The following is a 14236-nucleotide window of genomic DNA, read 5'->3' on the forward strand; positions in this document are numbered from 1 at the left end:
GCTCTGAAGCCAGCATCTGACCGCTATCACATTGCTGTCTGTGGGATCTCTCTGTGCACAGTTTGGCAACAGTGTTTCTGACATCACAATGACTGCATTTCAAAACTACAGCTTGTCATTGGCTGTAAAAAGCTTTGAGACCTGATAAGAGGCGCTAAACAATCACAATTCTTTCTTGACAATGTTGTTATCCAGAATAAGGTTAGATTCAATTTAATCTCTTTATAGCTTGAAGGCAAAACTTAATTACACCTAATTATAGTTCTTACCTGCACAGCTTGTCATGGAGTCTCCTGGAAATAAAGATGAATCTCTCAGGCTCTGCCGAGAGTGGAACCAGACGAGAAATTGTCAGGGCAGTGAGAAAAATACCAAGCAGGGAAAATAAATGCGGTTTGACTAACAGTCAAGTTCCAGATGGAGATTATTCACATGAGGAAGAGGGACACTTCAATGTTGGGCATATCAGCTAACCACTGGGTGATAACATATGGAATGTGGGAGTGGAAGGGAGTGGGTGGAAACTTCTAGCAATGTGTTCGACGATGGTCATTCTAACAGATGAGAGACTCAACAAACAATCAGGTTTTTTCAATATATAATTTCAGTTACATCACACTGTAAACTTTTGCTATAAATTCTGTGGCTTACAGTTGCGTACTCCACAACCACCTGATGAAGGAGCGTCGCTCCGAAAGCTAGTGCTTCCAATTAAACCTGTTGGACTATAACCTGGTGTTGTTTGATTTTTAACTGTGTTCAACCAGAGTTACAAACTCACTACATATTCCATTATTCCCAATCTGCTATCAGCCCTATTTATCTGCTATGGGTTCCTCCTGATACTCTTCGCTCTAGCTCATGATTACTGCTGGGTATGGTGAGGGTAGGGGTGGGTGGGGATTAGGGCCCATCGTTCAAACCCAGAACTGAGGGACCATTGCACAATACTGTTTCCACGGGGAGATGTTGGCACAGTGATGAAGCTAATCCTGTGGGAACAAGGATTCAAATCCCACAACAGCAACTCGTGGAATTAAATTCAACTAATAAATGTGAACTTAAAAGCTAGACTCATTCACGTGACCTAGGAACAGGAGTGGGTCATTCAGCCCATTGAGACTGCCCTGTTATTTAATACGAATGTGACTGATTAAAAATTTATCAATGCCTTTTACCTACCCCATCCCCATAACCCTGTGCGCCCCACATAATCAGAAATCTACCAATCCCCACCTTAAGACTGAGCTTCCACAACCCTCTGTGGCAAAGAATTCCAAAGATTTATAACCTGAGTAAAATAATTTCTCCTCATGCTTTCCTTTACTGGTCAGGGCATCAAGTATAGGAGTTGGGAGGTCATATTGCAGCTGTACAGCACATTGGTTCGGCCACTTTTGGAGTATTGTGTGTAATTCAGCTCCCCTTCTATCGGAAGGATGTTGTGAAACTTGAAAGTGTTCAGAAAAGATTTACAAGAATGATGCCAGGGTTGGAGGGTTTGAGCTGTAGGGAGAGGCTGAGCAGGCTGGGGCTGTTTTCCCTGGAGCGTCGGAGGCTGAGGGGTGACTTCATAGAGGTTTATAAGATCATGAGGGGCATGGATAGGGTAAATAGGCAAGGTCCTTTTCCCTGGGGTGGTGGGGGAGGGTTATGCTAAACCAACTAGATTGGTTTAGCATATCTCATTGGCATGGACGATTTGGATCAAACGGTTTTTACAAGGAAAGGTTGAGGGACTTGAGGCTGTTTTCGTTAGAGAGAAGATGGTTGAGAGGTGACTCAATTGAGACATATAAGATAATCAGAGGGTTAGATCGGGTGATCAGTGAGAGCCTTTTTCTGAGGATGGTGATGGCTAGCACAAGGAGGCATAGCTTCAAATTGAAGGGTGATAGATATAGGGCAGGCGTCAGAGGTAGTTTCTTTACCCAGAGAGTAGTAGGGGCATGGGACGCCCTGCCTGCAACAGTAGTAGACTCGCCAACTTTACGAGCATTTAAATGGTCACTGGATAGGCATATGGGCGAGAATGGAATAGTGTCGGTAAGATGGGCTTCAGATTGGTTTCACAGGTCACGGCAACATCGAGGGCCGAAGGGTCTGTACTGCACTATAATGTTCCATGTTCTATGTTCTATGTCTGTTTCTGTGCCGAATGTCTCTATGACTCTCTGACTCAGGCCTAACTGAAATCCCTCTTGCTTTTTAACTGTGATGGCGCAGCAGGTCAGGCAGCATCCAAGGAACAGGAGAATCGACGCTTCGGGCATAAGCCCTTCTTCAGGAACTCCTGAAGAAGGGCTTATGCCCGAAGCGTCGATTCTCCTGTTCCTTGGATGCTGCCTGACCTGCTGCGCTTTTCCAGCAACACATTTTCAGCTCTGATCTCCAGCATCTGCAGCCCTCACTTTCTCTCTTTTAACTGTGATGCCCTGGTTTTAAACTCCCCAATCAGAAGAAACATCTTCCTACAACTACTCTCTCTTTAAATGTCAACGATCTCTCAGTCTTCAAAACTCGAGGGAATACAGGCCCAGTTTGCCCCATCTCTCTTCATGGCACAATTATTATTTAAAGTTGACCCATCTGGTTCACTCATGTTCTTTAGGGTCTCATTGTCCTTATCTGGTCTGGCCCACATGTGGCTCCAGACCCACAGCAGTACAATTGAGTGTTAACCGCCCTCTTGTGTAGACGAGCCACTTAAGGGCAATTAGGAGTGGGCAATAAATGCCAGCCTTGCCAGCGATGCCCACATCCCACGAGGGAGTAAAGGTAAAGCCCTCATTTGGAATGTGGGCTAAATTAGAGGGATATGGGCCAAGTGCTGGCAAATGGAACTAGATTCGTTTAGCATATCTGGTCGGCATGGACAAGTTGGACCAAGCGATCTTAAGGCTGAGGGACTTGAGGCTGTTTTCGTTAGAGAGAAGGTTGAGAGGTGACTTGATTGAGACATAAATTAAATCATAGGTTTCCCAATTAGAACTGAAAACATTCTCAATCCTCAAAGAGAGCAGAAAATGTGTGGAATGTATCAAATGGAAACAGAGACCGACTTCAACATTGCTTCCCTTAGAGAATGAGTGTCTCTTTCTCTGTAGTGGGATGTTATTAGCTACTGTTCTGCTATTGGGATGTCCTGGGTGGGCTTTTAATTGTGAGGGGTGGGGCTGATCATTCACTGCCTTTTCACAACTCAAACACAACATTCCTCTGATGTAGGAAGAGCTTGTTGATGTCTGAAAAGAATTTCAAAGTTCAGGCTGCTGCGCCCTATATCTTTCATGAAAATCAAAAGGGAGACAGGGATTTTCTGATATTGAGACTGATAGCTTAATCCTTCAGCCCCTCCTCTCCTCCATCTCCTCCGCTCCCCACCCCCCCACACCCACTCCCCATGTTCTACTTGATCGTCCCATTTCCTGTGCAATTAGCTCACCCAATTCAAGCTGAGGCAATTGTCACCAGACTGCCAACAGAAACAATCCCTCCCTCCTCATTTTTGTGGTTTGGTTGAAAAATGATTGGGAATAGTTTGTGGTTTTGTTCAAACGTTCACAGATCGATGCAGGGGGAGTAAAAGAAAAGTCATTTGAAAATGTACAGGCAGAGAATTCGCAAAAGATTTGTGTTTCTCCCAGCGCTTAGGGTGAGTTACGTGGGCTGAGGGCTGCTTTTTCGAGAGGTGAACAGGCCCCACCATTTCATGCACTTCAATATCCTGCACGGTCCACTCAAAATAATTTGACGCTTTGGTTTCACTTCCTGTCAAAGTGGCTGAGGTAACAGAAGGTAAGTGCGGTCCAACTGACCAATGACACATACTTCAAACTGGAGGTCCCAGTCTGACCAGTACATTCATTTCCAAGTGTTACCGGTGTTTTATTTTCATGTATCCAGACCAGGATGACGCCCATCCAGAACTGAGATGGCAACTGGAGCCCCAATTTATATCATAGGATCTCAATTTCCCAACTAAAACTGAGCCTGTTATCTGAATCAGGGATGGGCTTGACACCTAATGTAGGCCTCTTTCAAAATGGAGTTGGTAGCATCACTGAGTGACTCAATGTTTGGTCTTTCTCACTTCATTACAGGGGAATTAAGACAGTCAGATGGAACCTCAACGGGGTATATTGCAGTGACTTTTGTTACATGGTTAAACAAGCTTCAGCCATTAAAGGTGGGTCCTTCGTGATCGCTCCCTAACACACCTTCTCTGCTGGTACTGATGTGCACTGTAGTCTCAACGTGGACTGAATACAATTTTCAGTTGGCTACAATTTGCACAGCACCATCCCAAAAATCTCAGCGGAATGAAGGGGAACTTTATCTCGGTATGAATCACATGAGGAATTATGGTTGGAACATCAGGAAGAAATGGCTTTAATTACCAAAGTTTAACCTGAACGACGGTGATTTGACTTTTTTTTTAAATTACTTATGGCACACGTGTATCACTGGCCATTTATTGTCCATCCCTAATTGCCCTCTTCTTGAATCGTTGCAGTCCATGTGCTGTAGGTAGACCCACAATACCCTAAGGAGGAAATTCCAGGATTTTGACCCAGTGACACTGAAGGAGCAGCAATATATTTCCAAATCAGGATGGTGATTGATTTGATGGTGAATTTGCAAATGGTGGTGTTCCCATGTATTTGCTGCCCTTGTCCTTCTAAATGGAAGAGGTAATGGGATTGTAAGGTTCTGGATTAGTGGTGCTGGAAGAGCACAGCAGTTCAGGCAGCATCCGAGGAGCAGTAAACTCGACGTTTCGGGCAAAAGCCCTTCATCAGGAATTCATCAGCCCCGATGAAGGGCTTTTGCCCGAAATGTCGATTTTACTGCTCCTTGGATGCTGCCTGAACTGCTGTGCTCTTCCAGCACCACTAATCCAGAATCTGGTTTCCAGCATCTGCAGTCATTGTTTTTACCTGTGGGATTGTAAGGTGCTGTCTGAGGATCTTTGGTGAATTTCTGCAGTGATCTTGTAGATAGTACACACTGCTGCTACTGAGCACCGATGGTGGAGGGATTGAATGTTTGTTGATGTGGTGCCAATCAAGTGGGGGCTGTTTTGTCCTGGATGGTGTCAAGCTTCCTGAGTGTTGTTGGAGCTGCACCATCTAGGTAAATGGGGAGTATTCCATCACGCTCCTGACATGTGCCTTGTGGATAGGCTTTGAGGAGTTGGGAGGAGAGTTGCTTACTGCAGTATTCTTAGCCTCTGACCTGGCCTCCGTCCCAGAGGCCAAGGAGTCAACATCTTTGCAGGAAGAGTGGCCAGGGTATGGACAAGGCAGGGGGAGCAAGAAATGCAATGACCAGCTCTGCTGGTAGTGAGGCCCTTCCCGTGCCACCCAATGTGATGGCCTGTCCTTTCATGGGTAGAGGGGGCAAGCAAGCCTCTATAACTCACCGGCTTAGTGATGAAGGAGCTGATCAGGGTGACTGCTGACCAGAAAAAGATCCCACAGCTCAGAATGAACTTCCTGTTGAAGCGGTCACCAAGGAAACCAAAGATCGGGGTGGCCACCATGAAGCTGCAGATGAAAACTAGGGAGAGAGAGAGAGAGAAAACCAGCAAATTAGTTATTCAGCTTTCACTCTGGCAATGTTATTCATATAAACACTATATAAATTCCAGATCAATTTCCAGTCAGTGTGTAGCACTGATAATATACTAAATATCTTGTCACTGTTAGGTCTAGAGCTCCACAATCTGATCACTGACTGGATTTATTTTGCTGCTAGCATCCCATGAAACTCCTAAATCATCACCATGTTAAACCAAGGTCTCAGAGGGCTGAGAAAGAGCCCACAATCTAGCAAAGGACATCTTCCCTGGGGTCCATCTTTTAACCATGCAATCACCCAGGCAGGTTTTGTCCAGGGTGCCTCAGTGATACAATATCCCAAAGGTCCTAAGCACCTCCAACAGCTTCCTCAATGCTACCCCAGACTTGAACGCGCAACCTTCTAGCTCAGATGTGGACGTGCTACCCACTGAGCGATAGCTGATCCTTACTGAGCCCAATCATTTTCTGTAGCAGATTAATGGTAGCCATGGATGACTCAGACTGCCCAGCAATTGACCGGCTTGGTTACACTGTGTTTCTTTAATATTTATTCATGAGACATGGGTAATAGCGACCAGGCCAGCATTTAATCACCCAGAGGGCAGTTATTTGTAACCACCTTGCTGTGAGCCTGGATTCACATGTAGGCCAGACTCGGTAAGAATATTAGATTTCCTTAGATGGGTTTTTATGACAATCAACACCAGTAGATGATTTACAATTCAAATTCCACCATCTGCCATCGTGGGATTCAAACGCATGTCCCCAACCTGGGACTCTTTCCAGTGACAGTACCACTGCTCCCCAGTCCTCAACACTTTAAACCAGTTTCTGCCCGAAGTTTTTTTCAGGAAGGCTGCAGGTGGATTTCAGTGGGATTTAATAACTTTTCCCCTTGTGATCTTTTTCCTAAATGAGACTCTGCTGAATCGGTCCAGTTATCCTGAAAAATAAAACAACTTCATCTGGGAGCTTGAAGCTGCAAATTCTAAATGCACAAGAGAAGTCGAGCAGGAAAGGCTCTGCCTGATTCAATGAGAACTAACGTTCACCACAGTATGCCTGCAGGAATCATCCTCACTGTACACAAGATTGTCTAATTACCCTGAGTGTGAGAGAGAGTGTGTGTGAGAGCCAGTGTGTACTCAAGTCTGTGTGCGTGCGTGTGTGTGAGTCAGTGCGTGTAGGAGTGTGCGTATGAGTTTGGAGAAGTATTTATGGGACTGTGTATGAGCTTGTATGAATGTGTATAAGTATGTGAGATTATATAGTTTATCAATTAGCTACAGCGTATGAATGAAAAGTCCTTAGTTTGCTGCCCGATAATAGAATAGTTCAAAGTCTCCAAATATAGAGGATTGAATTTCTGACTCCCTCCTCAAGTGGTGTTTCATCGTAAGGGATCATTCTTTCTCATTGAAAAGAACAATTTACAAAAGCTACAGTATGCCCCTGTTGGGTTGTGGTAATGTAAACCTGAGGATGACAGTATGGCTCTGACAGGGGGAGAGCCCAGTTTGACATCCCTGGCTCTGTATCATCCAGCCAAAAGGAATCTCTAAAAATAGAGCAGGCTCGGGTCGCTTATCTCCATGAGGACACTGTGTAATGAGTGTCTTTCAAGAGAGAGACACATCTCATTTATAACGCTGGAAAACAGCTTGCAGATCGTGACCCAACTCCAGTTCCCTGATGTGTTACTGCCTTGGAACTGCAGGAAGCATATCATTGCCTATAATAGAGAGATGCACAGTTTTCTAACGTAGGTCCGATATTCCGGTGCAGTAGCTCCCTTTAACAAAACTATCACTCCCCCAGTACAGCCTACCCTCTGGCTTCATCGTTTCCTTGATATTGTGGCTTTCATGACCTCAGGATGTCCCAGTGAGGATCTCTGACAACGTTGCATTGTTGTGATGTAGGTCATATCCCAGCAACATGTGCACAGCAAGCTCCCATAAGCAGCTGTCTGATAAATAATTCTGTTTTATTCGGCGGTGTTGGTTGAGAGATAAAGCCTGCCACCATCTTCATCACCCTCACTCCTCTGAGGATGGCACTGGCCTCAGTTTAGTTACTCTTCTGAAAGAAGGAGTCTCCCACAGTGCAGCACTCCCTCAGTATGTGCTCAAGTCTTTGGAGTGAAGCCTAAAGCCAAAGCTCTTGATTGACACAAACAGTGTCCATCCAAAGTCAACTTGATGAATATTCTGAGAAAAGGGTGTAGTGGAAGGAGTGAGATTAAAGCATTCTGGTAAGTAGATCAAACTGAAAACCTAACAACAGCATTAAAAACAATTTTGCAGAATACACTTACTGTGAACAATACTTTAGTTGACTGGATGTTTACCTCTATATGGGAGGAAGTCTATTGTGTAGCCATTCTATCTTAACTGCCTCTGCTCTGCCATCATTAACATACTGACTGAAGGTGATTCTTTATTTGACCCCAGCCTCAAGAGCAGTTTTTGGGTGAGAGAGGGCAGTGTTGCAGATTCCCTTTCTGCGAAGGCATTTTACTGGACATTACTCCAAATGGCCTGGCTCTGATTTTAAGGTTATGACCTTCCCAGCAATCTGAACTGCACAACCACAGGAGACATAGGATCACATCCTTACAGCGTGGAAACAGGCCATTTGGCCCAACAAGTCCACACTGACCCTCTGAAGAGTAACCCATCCCCCTACCCTATTACTGTACGTTTTACCCCTGACTAATGCACTTAACCTACACATCCCTGAACATTATGGGCAATTTAGCATGGCCAATTCACCTAATCTGCACATCTTTGGGCTGTGGGAGGGAACCAGAGCACCCAGAGGAAACCCACGCAGACACGGTGCGAATGTGCAAACTCCACACAGACAGCCGCCCGAGGCTGGAATTGAACCCGGGTCCCTGGCACTATGAGGCAGCAGTGCTAACCACTGAGCCACCATGTTGCCTTCTCTCCCCAGTTTCACCGTCTATCCCCAGTCAAATTCCTTAATAGTTTTCGACATCTCAGTGTCAGAGATTAGATAATCATTTCAACACCTAGATCACTCATTAATCTATACTTGAGAGGATACAAGCTGAAGACCAGGCAGGAGGCTAGGAAATCTACAGGACTAATGTCTTTATCTAACTCCATCTCCATTGAATGGTGATCTATTAGGAAGTGTGGATATACAAAGGAATCTGGATGTTCTTGTACACCATTCAATGAAAGGAGACAGGCAGGTGAAGCACACAATTAGGGAGGAAATTGTATCTTGGGTTTCATTACAAAACGATCTGAGTTCAGAATTAGAAATGTCTTACTGTAGTTATACAAGAACAAAAACAGAAATTTCTGGCAAAACTCAGCAGGTCTGGCAGCATGTGTGGGAATAAGCAGAGTTAATGCTTCAAGTCCATCAGAGTCTTCATCAGAGTCATCAAAAGGCAAAAGGATCACTGGATCTGAAATGTTCACTTGGCTCTTTTCGCCACAGATGCTGCCAGACCTGCTGAATTTCACCAGCTATTTCTGTAATGGCTTCAGACTTCCAGCATCTGCTTTATTGCAGTGATACAGGGCCTTGGTGGGACCACACTTGGGAGTATGGTGTGCAGCTTTGGTCTCCTTACGTAAGAGAGGGAGTACGGTGGAGGTTCACTAAATAATACTGGGGATGGCAGGATTGTCCCATATGAACAGATTGATTCAACTGGGCCCGTATTCACAGGAGTTTAGAAGGATGAGCAGGGATCTAATTGAAACACAAAGTTTTAACAGGGTTAGTCAGACTAGATGTTGGGAGGATGTTTCCCCTGGTTGTGCAGTCTAGAACCAAGGGATTTCAGGATGCATGGAAGACCACTTAGAACTGAAGTAAGGAAACATTTCTTCACTCAGAGGATGGTGAAGATTCGCTAACACAGGAGAATATGGATGGGAGGTTACTGAATATATACGGGGTGGCACGGTGGATCAGTGGTTAGCACTGCTGCCTCACAGGGCCAGGGACCTGGTTCAATTCCAGATGATTCTCGGGCGACTATCTAAGTGGAGTTTGCATATTCTCCCCGTGACTGTGTGGGTTTCCTCCCACAATAGAAAGATGTGCAGGTTAGGTGGATTGGCCATGCTAACTTGCCCCATAGTGTTTAAGGTTGTGTAGGTTAGGTGCATTAGTCAGGGGTAGATATAGGATAATATGGTAGCGGAATGGATCTGAGTGGGTTACTCTTCTGAGGGTCGGTGTGGACTTGTTGGGTCGAAGGGCCTGTTTCCACACTGTAGGCATTCTATGAACAAGAAAGAGATAGATACATTTCTATATCATAAAGGCATTAACGGTTATGAGTAGAAAGTGGGAAGATGGCATTAAGATACACAATCACACCATAGTTCATAGTTTCTACATTTAACTTGTATAGAAAATGACACAGCCTTCCCCACTCAGTGAAAGGGTCTCAGTGGTTTGCAGGCAACTAAACTAATGATTCCAGGACCGTGGTCTTGAGTGAAATGAGAAGCCAGTTTAGAAGGGGATAGCAGCACACGTCCTCCACACAATGTGTTGGGCAGAGATAGAGAGATTCTTGATAAGCAAGGCTGGGGGCGTAAAAATGATCAAGAATGTCGGGGAGCCCGGTTAGCCATGACTTGGCTGAATGACAGAACAGCCTCAAGGGGCTGAATAGCCTACTCCTGCTTCTAATTCAATCTGTTTATATCTGTGTTAGCGAAATGACTGCCTTTAACCAGAACCTGAACTCTCCAATATCATAAGTTACCTGCTGACACTGAGACTCATTGTTATGTGAAGCCAGGAATGTTACGTTCCAAAGTAAAGTGAACAGGCAGTGGTTGGGATGATGGATGAGGAAACACGTACGTGGCACATGGAGCTGAGTACGTGCTGGTTTGATTCTGGTCTATTCATGAGTGACAGCCTTGACCCATTCCCCGTTTCATTATTCCACACACATGGCTGGAAGAGAGTTGAAGGGGGAGATCTGTTATAGCCCGATAAAGACGACTTTCTTTAAATACATCAGTTAAATGATCAGATCCTGCTCCCGATATATAATGGGGCAGCGGTGTCGGTGCAAAACAGGAAGCACACTCTGTAACTTTCGCCGAGGTTTCCTTCCTGTGTTTACTCTTTGCTGGCATTTCAGAACAATTTACAGGAAGGTAACAAAAGATTAACGGCTGACACCAATGAATAAAGTCTGGCTGTTTTGGTGTGTCCATCCATTTGCTGTGACGTTCAATAATAATCAAAATGTGAGTGACATCTCATTGTGATCCCTTCAACCTCTGTCAGTGAGGTCACCCAAAAGCTAGGGCTCATCAGTCAGTCAGTCTCAGTGTTTGTGTATGTGTGTCTGTGGGTGTGTTTATGTCTGTGTATGTGTGTGTGTGCGCTTGTTTATGTGTGTTTTTGTGTATGTGTGTCTGTCTGTGTGTTTATGTCTGTGTGTGTTTTTGTAGGTGTGTGTTTATGTCTGTCTGTGTGTTTGTGTGCGTGTGTGTTTATATTTGTGTGTGTGAATGTGTATGTGTTTGAGACAAAGGCAGGCTTGTTTCTGTCTTATCTCTGGGATATTAGCTGGAAACAGGACTGAGAGGCTTCAAGTAGTTGGAGAGACTGGGGAAGCAGATCTGGACACTGATCAGTGTTGAAAATGATGAAGGGTTTCTCTCAAAATCACCGAATGAATCTACCGTGAGCAAATCCAACGAGGTTTTGCTCTTGCAGGTTGAGTGCCCAACTTCCCACCACTGGGTGTAAACCAGGGTTGAGGCTATTGACCATAACCGTCCACGCCATCGGTTGTGGAGGCAGGAGGGGGGTGATGGGGCGAAGATTGTCCATGGGCTGTCTCAAAATCTAACCAAGCCAGGAGCAACAAAGAACAGTGGGGTCCACGCAGTCAATATCCTCACTCGATTCAGATGCTCCACTCACAACCAAGATCCCCAGAGACGAAGGGATTGAACAGTGCCTCAAGTTGTTATAACATGGGATGCACAGTCTCAACGGTTGATGGAAGGAGATTCAATGCAAACTTTGAAAAAGGAATTTAGTAAATAATTAAAAACTAAATCTTTGCAATGAAAGGGCAGAGGAGGAGGGAGGAATTGGTTCAAACAGAATGATTGTTTGATAGACTGCCAACAGGTTCAGTCAAAAATGATAGAACACCACAAAGGCTGGGCAAAGATGGGCGAGTCAAGTAGTCAGGGTAAGTCGAGAATTTACACAGGCATTGCCAAGTTGCAAAGATAGATCTTTTCCAAAGAGTTAGAGTGACTTTGCCAGAAGTGAGACACTTGTGTCATAAAGAATCATGACTTCTACTCTCCCAGAAGGCAGAAAGTAATAAGACGTTTAAATTACACATTCTCGTCTGACCCATTTTGTATATTTCAAAGTGAAGCTCCATTATGACCAGTAGGTTCATTTCCAAGAATTATTGGTTCTTTATTTTCTATTCCCCCTGTGGATTAGATACTCAGTCAGCATGGTGTCTTTGGAAGACATGTCTTTATTTCATTCTCAGGAGTGTCCATTGGTCCTTCAGGTTGAGCCAGTGAATCTCGGGCTGCAGACAGATATCATCACTGCCCGTTCTCTGTCTGCTCTCCCTTTCACTGATCACACAGCTCAACACAAACAGCCTAGGAGAAAGCTGCAACCCAGCTATGCTGAAATTGTACATTACTGTTCCCAGTCCCTGGAACTGAAGTAGGGTTGTTTGTTTTTCAAACAAATTACACAATGACTTTACTTTATTGTGACTTGAGGCTGCTAATTTTGAAATTAAAACAAAACGCCCAACAAAGCGATTATAATTTAATTGGTTAGCAATTTACTGTAATCCCATTGTCTTGGTGTCAAAAATCTAGCCTCCGTGTTCGAAGTTTGTTGGTTCAAATCCCCACCTCCAGAGACATAGGGGGATGAGGACTATTCTGGATTGACTCTCCAGCGCGGTACAGAGGTCATGCCGCACTGTCAGCGGTGCTGTCTTTGCAGCGAGATATGGAAGGAAATGATTCCATGACACAATGTTGAAGGAGCGCAGGGGAATGGTACTCCCTCTACACTGTGTCCCAACTAATACTCATCCCTCAACTGATACACACACTCACACACACAAACACAGAAATGAATTGGTCATTTATTATATTGTCATTTGAGGGAACGGACTGTGCATAAATTGGCTGTCACGCTTTTATAACTATACTTCAAAAGTATCTCGTGGTCTGTAAAACAGTTCAGGATGTCAGAAGGTGGTGAGAGTCTGTGCGTACAGTAAAGTGTTGACGTTCCTCTCTCTCAATTGTGGGAAAGCTTACCCACTTCATTAAAGCAGGCTGTGCACTATGAGTAATCTATCAGTAACCTGATGGCTACATCACTTCTAAAGGCTGCTTTGACACTCCTGCGTCACGAGAAAGCATTAATAGGTGCCTCTGACCCACTCACTGCATTTGCTGGCTACTGCGGTGTGCCTGAAAGGGTCTGGCAGCTCACCATTTTTTACTGAGCTATCACCAAGGTAAGGAACGGCCTGGTTGTGGTGATCACAGTCAAGAAACTCTCAGTCCCTTTTCAACCAACTGAAGTCACCAGCCAAGCTGAGGAATTTTCTAGAAAAGGGGAATTCCATGCACGTGTTGACTTTATCAAACTTGATTGCGAGCAGATCCTTCCCAACGTTTAGCTGGGTTTCAGGAAGTGTAGGTCCCCAGAGTCTATCGGCAGAGGATGTAGCCATTATTCCCAATGAAATACCAGGCATTTTGTGAAGACAAATAACATCCTTTTTAACTGGAATGTGCCGGCTGTGTGTCAAAAAAAGCACTAAAAGTGCGGCAGTCAGTGTTTTATTAGTAGGAATCTATCATCACTTGTTCCATGAATACAGTTGGAAATCATGTTGGAAATGGGCCTTGTATTTTAGGCAAGGCCTAAAGTTAGGCCTCACATGTAAGTTGGGCATTACTACTGTCTCACTGGTAGTCACTTGGTTATCACCCATGTCCATCTTTGTTTCATAATTCTTTCATGGGATGTGGGCATGAATTGGACCCCAGGAAGATGCCCACAAAAGCCATCAGATTTTTACAGGAATGAAAACAATTCACTTCGATCGTCTGAGAAGGGGTCTACACAGGACTGTTCTAATTCTTCCATGTGATGTGGCTATCGCTGACGAGATATACATTTGCTGCCCATCCTGAATTGCCCTTGAAGGGAGTGGCTTGTCAGACCATTTCAGGGGGCAGTTAAGTGCCAATCACACTCCTGTGGGTTTGGAATCACATGTAGCCTGGACCAGGGAGAGACAGCATATTTGCTTCCCTAAAGCACAGTAGCAAACCAGATTTCTACAACAACAGACAGTGATTATTATGGTCACTATTACTGAGACCAATTCAAATTTTAATCACAAAAGCAGAAATTACAGGCAGGTCTAGCAGCATTTGAGAATGTTTCGAGTCTGGTATTCCTTCCTCAGAACTTGTAGCTTTGGGGAAGGAAGTCTGCTGCCCTTACCCAATCTGGCCTATATGTGACTCCGGACCCACAGCAATTTTGTTGACTCCTAACTGTCCACTGAAATGGCCATAGAGCTCAACAGCAATGAGGGACGGGCAACAATT

At 44.7% G+C, this 14236-nt stretch overlaps 1 protein-coding gene across 1 annotated transcript in view; it reads right to left on the reverse strand.

Annotated features, from left to right (window-relative positions):
* The window catches only part of LOC122564162 (sphingosine-1-phosphate transporter SPNS2-like), a 97678-nt gene that overhangs the window by 40329 nt on the left and 43113 nt on the right, over positions 1-14236 (reverse strand). Inside the window, exon 3 of the mRNA XM_043718809.2 lies at positions 5426-5562. Within this exon, the coding sequence (XP_043574744.1) occupies positions 5426-5562 (137 nt within the window). The remainder of the gene's footprint in view (positions 1-5425; positions 5563-14236) is intronic.

The sequence above is a fragment of the Chiloscyllium plagiosum genome, unplaced genomic scaffold (assembly GCF_037043375.1).
Source record: "Chiloscyllium plagiosum isolate Xiang-an unplaced genomic scaffold, Cpla_swu_hap1 HiC_scaffold_31, whole genome shotgun sequence".
Classification (NCBI taxonomy): Eukaryota; Metazoa; Chordata; class Chondrichthyes; order Orectolobiformes; family Hemiscylliidae; genus Chiloscyllium; species Chiloscyllium plagiosum.